This window comes from Salmo salar, chromosome ssa22 (assembly GCF_905237065.1).
Source record: "Salmo salar chromosome ssa22, Ssal_v3.1, whole genome shotgun sequence".
NCBI classification, from domain to species: Eukaryota; Metazoa; Chordata; class Actinopteri; order Salmoniformes; family Salmonidae; genus Salmo; species Salmo salar.
This window is the reverse complement of record NC_059463.1, coordinates 34,308,215-34,322,500: the sequence shown is the minus strand read 5'-3', so window position 1 is coordinate 34,322,500 and position 14,286 is coordinate 34,308,215. Positions and strand designations below refer to the sequence as shown.

General features: G+C 41.5%; 2 protein-coding genes across 3 annotated transcripts in view; both read right to left on the bottom strand.

Moving 5' to 3' along the window:
• The window catches only part of LOC106583276 (SAP domain-containing ribonucleoprotein), a 64,791-nt gene extending 57,802 nt beyond the window's left edge, over positions 1-6,989 (bottom strand). The window contains exons 1-8 of one of the 2 annotated variants that reach the window (XM_014167244.2): positions 6,884-6,989; positions 5,891-5,990; positions 3,980-4,020; positions 3,824-3,897; positions 1,116-1,167; positions 838-911; positions 454-491; positions 336-364 (exon numbers count right to left, since the gene is read on the bottom strand). In XM_014167244.2, coding sequence (XP_014022719.1) covers positions 336-364; positions 454-491; positions 838-911; positions 1,116-1,167; positions 3,824-3,897; positions 3,980-4,020; positions 5,891-5,990; positions 6,884-6,982 — 507 coding nt within the window. In that variant the 5' untranslated portion in view covers positions 6,983-6,989. The remainder of the gene's footprint in view (positions 1-335; positions 365-453; positions 492-837; positions 912-1,115; positions 1,168-3,823; positions 3,898-3,979; positions 4,021-5,890; positions 5,991-6,883) is intronic. The other variant, XM_014167245.2, reaches the window with a different exon arrangement.
• Positions 6,990-7,559: 570 nt separating this feature from the next.
• Positions 7,560-10,978, bottom strand: cdk2 (cyclin dependent kinase 2). The gene is made up of 7 exons (NM_001141734.1): positions 10,557-10,978; positions 10,011-10,088; positions 9,800-9,920; positions 9,074-9,244; positions 8,821-8,922; positions 8,523-8,726; positions 7,560-8,346 (listed from the first exon to the last, which is right to left on the bottom strand). Exons 1-7 carry the CDS (start codon positions 10,670-10,672, stop codon positions 8,242-8,244), a joined length of 897 nt encoding a protein of 298 aa, NP_001135206.1. The 5' UTR covers positions 10,673-10,978; the 3' UTR covers positions 7,560-8,241.
• Between the last annotated feature and the right edge of the window lie 3,308 nt (positions 10,979-14,286).

Here is a 14,286-nt window from a genome sequence, read left to right as displayed (position 1 = left end):
GTGTTATTTGACGTGTATCTTTTTTGACACACAAAGACCAAATGGCGTTCCATAGCTAACAAACATACAGCGCAGATAAATTGTTATAAGTTATTTAACACTATCTTATCACAGCACGGGCAAACCATAGTTGACCAACTCCCTGACCAAGATGGCTGACCAATCACAAGAAAGTTCATGTCCATTCTAGTATTCTAATTCCATGCTCCTGTTATTCCATGACAATGTTATAGCAGCCTACTGTAAATGTGCGGATTATGTGAGGTGCCATTTTATGTGCCGTCACTGTTGCAGTAGGAAAATAAAAAATGAATTTAACCCCCCTTGATACTCACAGCTGGTTTGCTATTCGCAACTGGTGCACCTAATAGACAAAGAAAACAAATCTGATGAATTACACACTTTGGACTGGTCATGCTGAAGGACCTATGAAATGCTAAAAATCCAACTCACCCAATATGGAAGCCGGCGTTGGAACTGGTAAACCGAACCTGACAAACATCAGATCAATTCAGTTCATATTCACTCACACAACCTACATCTTTCCAACATCCATTTTACTATGCTTTCAACAGTCAGACCAATATGACTTGCCCATGGGGCAGATTATTGCCACATATAATATCTTCGATATTCTTTTAATGTAACTACCTGACATTGTTCACTGTGTAATGACCAAACCTTGTTTGTTAACTACTATATTTCATCAATTTGAGGTCAAGAGAAGGGTCAAAAGTGTGACACATTGCTGATGTCTACATGCAAGACGTACAACACTAGTTTATCCAAAGTCAACAGATGATCCATTATAATGTGGAATTCAGTCCAGGGGCTCACCTGGCAGCGCGGGCCTCTTTCTTACTATTAGCAGTGGCAGGCAGGTTGAAACGCTCCGCCCTCTTTTGCAGCTTCTGTGATGGACACAAATACAAGTTGAAGATTCATACAAGTACACCTCATCAATGTAGTGCCAATAGGGCAGGTACACAATCATCCTGTCAAGGTTTCCAATACCGAGTGTGAATTACTAGAGCTGATGAGAATAACATGGTGGGAAATAATGATTTTAAATCTATTGATACACCAGTTATTCTGTGCATCATGCTACTACATACCTCATCTGCAGCTGCTGGGGCAGTGATTTTCACAACTTTCTTCTCAGCATCCCTAAAGCAAGAACAAAGATTAGTTGAATTAAACCATTAGGGCAGTGAATACAGTATCCAGTGAAAAACTGTAAACCTAGCCTGCCCTCTACTGGTCAAAAATAAACCACTGCACAGACATTTTAGTCATTTAGCAGACACTCTTATCCAGAGCGACTTACAGTAGTGAATGCATACATTTCATACTTTTTTCTTCTTCGTACTGGTCCCCTGTGGGAATCGAACCCACAACCCTGGTGTTGCAAACACCATGCTCTACCAACTGAGCCACACGGGACCACAGCCAGTAGCTACAGTATGTTTGCATTAACTTGTCCAGTGATTGTCAAGTATTCGAAAGTTAGCGTAGAAAATAAAATGTGACAATTGCCTGCAAGGGTGCGTTAACATTTAACTAACTTGTCTGGAAAAAAAACAGCTGGACATAATGACGTCACCACCACCCAAAAAAAGTTTGAATAAAAATGTAGTGGCAGAACTGTTTCCGTTACTACTCATTTCTAAATGTAGTGGCAGAACTGTTTCAGTTACTCATTTAGGGTAATTGCGCATAAATACATTGGCGACAGCCTGTATGCCCTCCCACCTATCTGTTTCATGTCTCAGGTAGCCTGTGAAAGCCAGGGTGGATAGAATGTAATAATTGACTAATATTTGCCATATTCTAATAATTCTCATGTGCCAATCAATGGTTTATTTACACTACATGACCAAAAGTATGTGGACACCTGCTCGTCAAACATCTCATTGCAAAATCATGGGCATTAATATGGAGTTGGTCGCCCCCTTTGCTGCTATAACAGCCTCCACTCTTCTGGGAAGGCTTACCACTAGATGTTGGAACATTTTCCTACTGCGACAGTGACCTGCTTCCATTCAACCACAAAAGCATTAGTGAGGTCGGGCACTGATGTTGGGCAATTAGGCCTGGCTCGCAGTCTAGTCTGCATTCCAATTCATCCCAAAGGTGTTTGATGGGGTTGAGGTCAGGGCTCTGTGCAAGCCAGTCAAGTTCTTCCACACAGATCTCGACAAACCATTTCTGTATGGACCTTGCTTTCTGCACAGGGGTATTGTCGTGCTGAAACAGGAAAGGGCCTTCCCCAAACTGTTGCCACAAAGTTGGAAGCACAGAATCATCTAGAATGACATTGTATGCTGTAGCTTTAAGATTTCCCTTCACTGGAACTAAGGGGCCTAGCCCGAACCATGAAATAACACCAGACCATTATTCCTCCTCCACCAAACTTTACAGTTGGCACTATGCATTGGGGCAGGTAGCGTTTTCCTGGCATCCGCCAAACCCCGATTCGTCAGTCGGACTGCCAGATGGTGAAGCGTGATTCATCACTCTAGAGAACGCATTTCCACTGCTCCAGAGTCCAATGGCGGCGAGCTTTACATCCCTCCAGCTGACGCTTGGCATTGTGATCTTAGGCTTGTGTGTGGCTGCTCGGCCATGGAAACCCATTTCATGAAGCTCCCGACGAACAGTTCTTCTGCTAGACGTTGCTTCCAGAGGTGGTTTGGAACTCATTAGTGAGTGTTGCAAACGAGGACAAACTACTCTTACGTGCTTCAGCACTTGGCGGTCCCATTCTGTGAGCTTGTGTGGCCTACCACTTCGCGGCTGAGCCATTGTTGCTCCTAGACGTTTGCACTTCACAATAACAGCACTTACAGTTGACCGAGGAAGTTCTGGCAGGGAAGGTATTTGACGAACTGACTTACTGGAAAGATGGCATCCTACGACGGTGCCACGTTGAAAGTCACTGAGCTCTTCAGTAAGGCCATTCAACTGCCAATGTTTGTCTATGGAGATTGCATGGCTGTGTGCTCAATTTTATACACCGGTCAGCAACGGGTGTGTCTGAAATAGCCAAATCCACTAATTTGAAGGGGTGTCCACATACTTTTGTATATATAGTGTACATCATCGGTGCCAACGTATCGCCACAGTCCGTGCCATCTCCTGTAGGCTATATCGGAAATAATTGGACGGTGAAACTTGTCGGCCAACCAGAAAAGCAAGTTAAACAAATTCAGGCATTCGTGAAAGTCTGGACAAACCTCGTCCTGCAAAGAAACATTTTTATAGTGAATTTATTTTATTTTGCAAGCTGTAGCCATTTAGAATTAAATGTGGAGAGGAGCTTTAGATACATGATGACATCACGTGCCCCACGTACCTTCAAAATTAGTCGGCAATGATTATTTATTCGAAAAAGTTACATCTTCATTTGTCGCAATAAAGTTGAACAAAAGAAAAATCAACCCCTGTAGAACTGATAAAAATGTATGCTCTTTAGAATATGTCTTCTATATCTGCTGTTTCCAATGATTTTTGCAACATTGCTTTTGTCGAACAAACATGGATCACTGGAAACCTGTCTATTGTAATAATCCCCCAAAGACGTCTTGTACATATGACAACAGAAATTGATCAGGAATTGCAATCATAGACAACAAAAATAACATGCTGACATCAAGCTTCATCTTATCACTGAATTAAGAAAATATGATGGAATGTTGAAAAACTGCTGAATTTACCATGAGAATCATGATAACAGTGATTAGGCCTACTTCAATCACATAATAACCATTAGGACATAAAATATTCTATAGGTAGGTAGGTGTGAGTGAAATAGAGTACTGACTTTTCAGGTACAGCTGCCTCTTCTGCTGCCTCTTCTGCAGGTCTTTCATTGATTTCCTCCTCTTTAGGATCGTCCTGTAAATACACACGTAATCTCCACAAATCCTTCACAAATTTAAAAATATTCAGAAATATTGTAATAGTAAAGTATTCCTACCTCTAACTCTCCCAAGACCTCCTCTTCATTCACCTCATCTTCTGGAACATAACATGCTAAATATATATTTTCCTCACATTGTTTTTATAGCCAGCTTGTTGGCTTGACAATCATGTTTATCTGAGCATATTACATTAGAGAATGCATACTTCACTTGTCAGAGTGAATAATGCTACATACAGTGCATTCAGAAAGTATTTAAACCACTTGAATTTTTCCACATTGTCACAGCCTTATTCAAAAATGGATTAAACAAAACATTCATCAATCTAGACACAATACCCCGTAATGACAAAGCAAAAACTATTTTTGAAACGTATAAAAAAAACTAAAACATAAATAACTTATTTACATTAGTATTCAGACCCTTTGCTATGAAACACGAAATTGAGCTCGGGTACATCCTGTTTCCATTGATCATCCTTGAGATGTTTCTACAACTTGATTGGAGTCTGTCCACCTGTGGTAAATTCAATTGATTGGGCGTGATTTGGAACGGCACACACCTTTCTAGATAAGGTCCCAGAGTTGACAGTGTACGTCAGAGCAAAAACCAAGCCATGAGGTTGAAGGAATTGTCCGTAGAGCTCTGAGACAAGATTGTGTCGAGGCACAGATCTGGGGAAGGGTAGCAAAAAAATGTCTGCAGCATTGAAGGTCCCCAAGAACACAGTGGCCTCCATCATTCTTAAATGGAAGAAGGTTGGAAACACCAAGACTCTTCCTTGAGCTGGCCGCCCGGCCAAATTGAGCAATCAGGGGAGAAGGGCCTAAGTCAGGGAGGTGACTCAGAACCCGCTGATCACTCTAACAGAGTTCCTCTGTGGAGATAGGAGAATCTTCCACGAGGACAACCATCTCTGCAGCACTCCACCAAACAGGCATTTATGGTAGAGTGGCCAGACGGAAGCCACTCCTCAGTAAAAGGCACATGACAGCCCGCTTGGGGTTTGCCAAAAGGCACCTAAAGGACTCTCAGACGATGAGAAACAAGATTCTCTGGTCTGATGAAACCAAGATTGAACTCTTTGGCCTGAATGCCAAGTGTCACGTCTGGAGGAAACCTGGCACCATCCCTAAGGTGAAGCATGGTGGTGGCAGCATTATGCTGTGGGGATGTTTTTCAGTGGCAGGGACTGGGAGACTAGTGAAGATTGAGGTGAAAGGATTAACAGAGCAAAGTACAGAGAGATCCTTGATAACCTGCTCAGGACCTCAGACTGAGGCGAAGGTTCACCTTCCAACGGGACAACATCTCTAAGCACACAGCCTAGACAACACAGGAGTAGCTTCGGAACAAGTCTCTGAATGTCCTTGAGTGGCTGAGCCAGAGATTGATGGAACATCTCTGGAGATATCTCCAAATATCTGTGCTGCAACACTCCCCATCCAACGTGACAGAGCTTGAGAGGATCTGCAGAGAAGAATGGGAGAAACTCCCCAAATACTGGTGTGCCAAGCTTGCGTCATACCCAAGAAGACACAAGGCTGTAATCGCTGCCAAAGGTGCTTCAACAAAGTACTGACTAAAGATTTAAATACTTATTTAAATGTAATTTCTGTTTTTTATTTGTAATACATTTGTTAAATTCTAAACCTGTTTTTGCCTTGTCATTATAGGGTATTGTGTGTAGATTGAGGAAAAAACTATTTCATCCATTTTAGAATAAGGCTGCAATTTAACAACATGTGGAAAGTCAGGGGGTGTGAATACACTGTACATTATCAAACTAAGATTCAGTTATTGTAAAAATCAAGACAATTCATGATACCATCCATGTCAACATTCACAGGGCTGGGAAACATTATGCATTCGCACAAGGAAAAAAAAAACATACACATTTAAATTGTACACTCAGCACTATTAAGAAATTAGTGAGTGTTAATGCAAGAAAGTCAAGTCCACCATACCATGCTCCTCAAGGTATGCCTGCAACCGTCCAATAAGGTCACCTTTGTTTCCTTTCACCTCCAATCCCCTCACAGCACACTCCTGCTTGAGCTCAGCCAACTGAAGGTGAAGTTAGGGTCAACAAATGTATAACACTTTGTTAGTGGAGAGGGTATGCATATAATACAGTAGCAAATTAACATTGATTAAATGTATATATTTTTTTAAAGGTAAACTACAACCAACGAACCAAATCAGTGCTATAATAAGGCACATGGCTACCACATGAGTAAACCATTTTGGCACACAACTCAATGCAGCAATTTGACAACAGACCAAGCTAGGCCTACAGTACAGATAGTGAAATGTACAATAACTTGCCTTATACGGTGTTACAGGGGCAGACAATAATAATGTCAATAACTGCTAGCTATCCAACCAATAATAACGAGCTCAATAAAAGTAAGCTAGCTGGCTATAGAGCAAACATTGCACACTAACGTTAGCTAGCGAACGTATTAATTTGTAAGGTAGAATGTATTTAGCTAGCTAAATTAATTAGTTCAGATAGCTGTTAAACTGACGACGTGCTGTGTTTTACAGTAACGTAAGCCTACTAACGTTAATATGTGCTTATGTCTAGATGGGATAGTTTTTTTACTTTAAAAAACGTTGTTTTTAGGCCCTTTAGTTAGCTAACCCTAAACATTTTCCTAACCTTAATCGAATTCTCATAGCCTGTTGCGTAAATTCTCCTAAACCTTCTACGAAAAGTAACTTTGACAAAATATATATCTCGTTAACTACTGAAACTAGTTAGCGCATCAGCCGATAACTTTTAGCTAGCTTCCATTTGCATGCATATCACACTGCATTACTACCACACAACTACATTAGCTAGTGTTGTAAACCGTAAAATGAGCATATTTTCAATCACTTGTCAATTTTACATAAAGTTAGATTATGAATAATTCCGTATACATTGAATTGTATTCCGTTTTTTGTTTTCTCACCTTCAATTTATGGATTTCAACAACGTCGGCCATCTTGTTTGTATCGGGTAAGAGCGGAAATGCGTAATAAAACGACCGATGATTGGCTGTACGCAGCATGTCTACTCTCGTGTGAAACGGTATAAATGCTGAAAAAGTTCAGTGGTGCTGCCATCTGCCGATACTTTACTAGATTTTAATAAATCAAAATGTAATTCCCTCAGCAACTAAGTGATTCATATACTACAAAATATAAACTCAACATAAAACAATTTCAAAGATTTTACTGAGTTAGTTCATACAAGGAAATTAGTCAATTGAAATAAATTCGTTAGGCCCTAATCTATGGACTTCACTTGGCTGGGGGCTGCTGAGAGGAAAATGGCTCATAATAATGGCCGGACGGGAGCTAATGGAATGGCATCAAACACCTGGAAACAACGCGTTTGATGTAATTGATACCATTCCACTGACTGCGCTCCAGTCATTACCACAAGCCCATTCTCCCCAATTAAGGTGCCACCAACCTCCTGTGCTGGGCAGGGCTGCAGCCATGGGGAGTGGGGAGCCAGCCATTCAGAGTTAGTTTTTCCCCACAAAAGGGGCTTTGGCAAAGGAGAAATTCTGACTAACAGGGATAAACACATTTGTGCACAAAAATCTGAGAAATAAGCTTTTTGTGCATATGGAACATTTCTGGGATTTTTTGTATTTATTTCAGCTCAAGACATGGGATCAACACTACATGTTGCGATTGTTCAAAGACAATTTACTTGTAACTAACCCTCCTTTTGTTTGTGGCTATACTATAGAACTTCCTATGTCAAGCATTGATGAAAAATCTTCAAAATAACAGACCATATGTTTCATATTGTCACACAATGTTAACCTAAGTCAATTGCAGAGCTTGCCAAAAGTTGGCACAGGATTGTGAATGTTAACCACATATAGTACCTGTAAATATACAAAATTGCATGAATTGAAAAGACAATAGAAGAATTGGAACAAGTTTATCTTTATGTATAATCATTAAACATTTATAAAATTGGCATAACAAGTTTGATAAAATCTAAACAGAACCCATTCAATACAAATTGAACGCTGAAACAATTGTGGAGTTTTCCAATCCATTCTCCACTACATAACAAGCACTCATAGCTGTAGAAGAAAAGAAAAAAAACTCACAGGACATCTAATTTATAAAACGCTGGTTTTAGCTGCTGGAATGATATTTGGAATGGCACCCATATTTCCCTGTGATCTCTCCCATCTTCTGGACTGTACTATTCAGGTGTGGATAAGAGCTGGGGCAGTCCTTATGCTCAGAGGTCTCATGGAAAGACCCTGCGCTATGTATTGTCCCTGTCAGTCTGCATGTCTCACAGTCGTAGGTGTGGCATTGGCATGGTGACGTCACGGAAGAACCGATGGACGAGGGCATTTTTAGCAGATATCCTCTTGTTTGGGTCATAGGCCAGCATTTGCTGGAAGAATAAGAAAATGTCATAATAAGGTACGATCTATTAAATGTTTAATCGGCCAGTGACAGAAAAGTGTGAAGCTCTGAGCACTAATTAAGTAATTACATTTTATTAACCTTATTGGTACTAGCCCAATACCAAAACATCATTAAAGTGGTCAATGTGGTTAGAGTTCTCACCCCAAGAAGCTCTCTCCCGTCATCATCCAGAGGGGGCACCACTTTGGACAGCTCCTGCCGGGCCCACTTTGGGAAGGAGGGCTTGTAGTCGGGCATGGAGGTGACCCCTGGCCAGGCCACCTCATCCGGAGTACCCAGGGTACGGAAGATTCGGAACAGCTGATCGATCTCGGAGTCACCTGGAAACAAGGCCCTCCTAGTGATCTGAAGAACGAATTAGAACATTTGGAGATGAAGTGAGACCTTGCTTTATAAAATGTTAAAGCGGCAAAATATTATAGCCAGACAATAAATGTACCATTTCAGCAAAGATGCACCCCAAACTCCAGATGTCAACAGCTGTAGAGTAGTATTTGCAGCCCAAGAGAATTTCTGGAGCTCGGTACCATAGAGTTACCACCTGAGAAATGTTAATACATGTTAGTTTCCCTATCATTGGCTCAAAAATCATGAGATGCTCACAGGATCATAACACAAGTGAAACACTAATATTGCTAGCCATTGACCAACTAAAAACCACACAGCAAAATACAGTGTGGTGTATACCTCACCTCATGAGTGTAGGTGCGGACAGGCACCCCGAAAGCCCTAGCCAGGCCGAAGTCAGCAAGCTTGATCTCCCCCTGGGCATTGATGAGCAGGTTCTGGGGCTTCAGGTCCCGATGGAGAACCCTGTGGGAGTGACAGAAGGCCAGGCCCTGTAGCAGCTGGAACAGGTAACTCTGCAAACAAACAGCACACACACCATAATTAGATTCATAGGGATACAGACAGTCACACAACCTGATAGGTTACCATATTGTTATCATTTCTGCTGACAAAATGTATGTAGCACTGGCATACAAAATCCAGAACAGAATTATACTACAACCTGGTAAAAAACAAAACCACAACATTACACATACAGAAACATTGTTAGTTGGTAAATATTCAAACAATTGCCATACATGTACTTTTCACCTGGGTTTTTCCACCTTGATAACAATGCAAAGTAGTTAGATGATATGCCCACCTGACAAAGACCCAAGTGGGCTTGAAACATGTCTCAAATCACAGTGGGGGCACTGTGGTCCTGTATGGCTCAATTAGAGCATAGCACTTGCAATGTCAGGGTTTTGCATTCAATTCCTGGGGCCACCCACATGGAAAAGCTATGCAGGCGTGACTAAGTTGCTTTGGATAAAAGTGTCTGCTAAATGCATCACTTGTTCCTTTAAAGGCCTATTGTTTTTTTTGGTCAGTCTAAACAAATTGCATGTGCAGTGCAGTCTGAATACCTTAACTAGTGGCAAAGCGATACCAGAGACTGAGGAGGAGTCCATGAACTTCTTGAGGTCCTGATGTAGGAACTCAAAAACCAGGTACAGTTTGTTCTCTGTGTGGATGACATCACGGAGCCTGTCAGGTGAAAGTACATAGAGATGTCAATTTAAGCACAATTTAACAGAGAAAGCTGGTGTTTAACATAAGTAACTCAATGGTACATACTCAACAATATTTGGGTGGCTGAGCTCTTTGAGGAGTGATATCTCTCGGATGGCAGTGCTTGGTACTCCCTCTGTTTCCCTAAGAAGGCATAATATCACACTATTATCCCATTCCTCACAAAGTCAGCCAAATTAATTTGAACATTGCATGGGGCCCATCCATTGTGTAACGTGTATAACATAGTGCAGTTAATAATACCTTTTTTTTCTTTGTGTCTGGATGTGATTTCTACTTCTAAATAGCTGTATCTACTTATGAGATCGTTACAGTCCATATGACCAATGCCATATGACAGCAGTAGCTGTTAAGACAGTGACTTGTTTGTCGTACAAAGCTTTAAAAGCTAACTAAGCTATCCAGGTAGTTAGCTATAAGCTAGCATAACATGGGCTACTTTCAAGACTCACTGGTTATCAATTCAGGTCAAGTAACTAGGTAGCGACATAGCCAACTAGGTAGCGACGGGGGAGCCAGCTACTTGTCAAGGTGACAATTAGCTGGCTAACGATAGCCAGCTAACCTAGCTGTCAGTCAAACACTACTTACGTGTCTAGTCTGATTTTCTTGAGGGCAACGGTCTCTCCAGTGACTTTGTTCTTTGCCTTATACACCACTCCGTACGTCCCTTCTCCAATCTTTTCTACTTTCTGAAATGATTCCATGTCACACAAGTTCTGTTTTGGTTAGCTAGCTAGAGAGCTATCATCTAATACAAACCGCTGTATTTTTGAAAACAAAGAAAAACGTTAGCTAGCTAACGTTAACTAACAGCAGTAGCTGCCTCAAATTCAAGCTAACGTTAGCATGCGAACTAACTAAACTTTTGTGAATAAATCTGCAACTTTGTAACGTTGCCTCCAACGTGTTTCGCCAGGAACAACTTGGAGCGGGAGCCCATCAGGATTATCACACAATAAATAAAAGGAATCAGTTGAGCGGGTTGTAACACTCGACTCGAAACAAAAGTAACAGAACCCGCCAGTTCCCGCGTTGTTTATGCCACGCCTTGGATGAACTAGAGAACCGCCCAATTTTCAATATACGACCAATCACTGACAGCCCAATGATCAAAATATTACAACTGAGACGCACATTCAGGAAAGAAACGAACGGTGAATGGATGGAACATTGGACCAAAGACAGTGCAGTATGAAGCTTGGCTGAAACTGCTTCTCCAATAGAATTACCCGATCACTCTTGTAGTAGACGATGTCATGGTGACGTTAGCTAGATAAACTCATGCACAGAAACACTTAATCGGGTCTACACGTTCAATTCATTGTTGTAAATACTTATGCTTCCAATAAGTCAAGTAACTGTCTAACGGACCCCTCGCACCAAACTGCGCATGTGCATGCCGTCAACACAAAGGCACTCCTTCGATATAAAATCGTTTTTGAGTTTTGCGTCAGTTTGTCACTTTCACGAGGTTGGAGTAATAACATGTTCAACTACTGAAGACATTGGCTCGAATCTAGGTTGTGCCTTTAGATTTGAGAAAATTAACAACTAAGGAATAATGTTTCACGTCTCTCATCGACTTCTCAAGTCCCAACCTGGTCTGTTTGGTCTGTTTCTTGAGCATTCCCGGAAGTCTTACAATCTTGCGCCTCTGGGTTTGGAAACTCTGTGATTGGACCCTGTTTTCCGTGAGAATCAGCTGGGTTTATGCCATAGAGATCCTATTAAATTACTAGAGGGGATATGTCACGATCCCTCAAAGTTCCAGAATGGTGCGAAAATGGCAGCTATCTTGGTCAGGGAGAAATCCAAAACCAGTCTAATTGGAATGAATTGCAGTAGAGGCATAGGTAATCAGTGTTGCCAACTCATTTTCAGGTGAAGTTGCTAGCGGCAGGTCGATTTGTTGCTAAAAGTTGCTAAATGACGTTGTGATGTCATTGCGTGATGACGTAAAAACGTAAAACTGCGTCATTACGTAGGACTACACAATGACGTTACTCAAACTGACAGGCCATCTCGGCGAAAAATATGATTTGACATTTGTTAGTTTAGATTTGTATGTTTATTATCACATATTTTTATTTGTAAAAGTAATATAAACACAACACATTTTTTATGATCAGATATTTTTATTTATAAACACAACACATTGAATTATTGAACAATTACACATTACATATATTGAACAATTACACTTTATTTATTTTATTTTGAACTAGTAAACCTACATATTTTGAACAGTTATAGTTTTAAGCAGTGTATTGGTAGTTAACATGCTACCTAACTGATCAACAATTATAGGTACAAACTAATAGCAAGGTATATATATGCTATCTTATTGAACAAGCAACTTAACTCAAATAATGATGTGTGTGCTTGGCATCTCTCTCCAGCTCTTTCCAGGTTGTTGTGCTGCTTGGCTGGATAGCTGCTAACTGGTTTCCTCCAAATATTGCTACTGTTCTCGCTCACACTGCAGTGCACACTGCCACCATCAGCTGTGTGTCTCCGCCAGTTCCAGAAAGTTAACTCCTTGCATATGTACTGTAAATATGATGAATCATAGATTGGCAAGGAAATCCACTTCATCTTCACTGTCCAACTGCATTGTCACGGAGCTGGAACCAGCAGAAGAGGATGGAGTGGCCTTAAAGCTGAATGCTGTATGCTTTTTGTCCTCTGGCACAAGACTGAGTTGGTACACCATGCTCTCAAAGGTACCCAAGGAATGGTGATGGACTGAGATGTCCATCAATTGCATCCTTCAGGACATCAATTTTTGCCATGGGGTTGACTACTATGCTGCAAATTGATGTTAAGAGGTGTACCAGATTGTCTAAAAGCTTGACAGGATCTGTTTGCTCTCCCTCAAATGACTTCACTGCAACTAGTACGTCGGACAGGATTAATTACAAGAATGTCAGGTAGACATAGTTGGTCTTGTCCATGTACAGTGGGGGAAAAAGTATTTGATCCCTTGCTGATTTTGTACGTTTGCCCACTTACAAAGAAATGATCAGTCTATAATTTTAATAGTAGGTTTATTTGAACAGTGAGAGACAGAACAACAACAAGAAAATCCAGAAAAACGCATGTCAAAAATGTTATAAAATGATATGCATTTTAATGAGGGAAATAAGTATTTGACCCCTATGCAAAACATGACTTAGTACTTGGTGGCAAAACTCTTGTTGGCAATCACAGAGGTCAGACGTTTCTTGTAGTTGGCCACCAGGTTTGCACACATCTCAGGAAGGATTTTGTCCCACTCCTCTTTGCAGATCTTCTCCAGGTCATTAAGGTTTCGAGGCTGACGTTTGGCAACTCGAACCTTCAGCTCCCTCCACAGATTTTCTATGGGATTAAGGTATGGAGACTGGCTAGGCCACTCCAGGACCTTAATGTGCTTCTTCTTGAGCCACTCCTTTGTTGCCTTGGCCGTGTGTTTTGGGACATTGTCATGCTGGAATACCCATCCACGACCCATTTTCAATGCCTTGGCTGAGGGAAGGAGGTTCTCACCCAAAATCTGACGGTACGTGGCCCCGTCCATCATCCCTTTGATGCGGTGAAGTTGTCCTGTCCCCTTAGCAGAAAAACACCCCCAAAGCATAATGTTTCCACCTCCATGTTTGACGGTGGAGATGGTGTACTTGGGGTCATAGGCAGCATTCCTCCTCCTCCAAACACGGCGAGTTGAGTTGATGTCAAAGAGCTCCATTTTGGTCTCATCTGACCACAACACTTTCACCAGTTGTCCTCTGAGTCATTCAGATGTTCATTGGCGAACTTCAGACGGGCATGTAAATGTATTCTTGAGCAGGGGAAGCTTGCAGGCGCTGCAGGATTTCAGTCCTTCATGGCGTAGTGTGTTACCAATTGTTTTCTTGGTGACTATGGTCCCAGCTGCCTTGAGATCATTGACAAGATCGTTCCGTGTAGTTCTGGGCTGATTCCTCACTGTTCTCATGATCATTGCAACTCCACGAGGTGAGATCTTGCATGGAGCCCAAGGCCGAGGGATATTGACAGTTCTTTTGTGTTTCTTCCATTTGCGAATAATCGCACCAAATGTTGTCACCTTCTCACCAAGCTGCTTGGCGATGGTCTTGTAGCCCATTCCAGCCTTGTGTAGGTCTACAATCTTGTCCCTGACATCCTTGGAGAGCTCTTTGGTCTTGGCCATGGTGGAGAGTTTGGAATCTGATTGATTGATTGATTGCTTCTGTGGACAGGTGTCTTTTTTACAGGTAACAAGCTGTGGTTAGGAGCACTCCCTTTAAGAGTGTGCTCCTAATCTCAGCTCGTTACC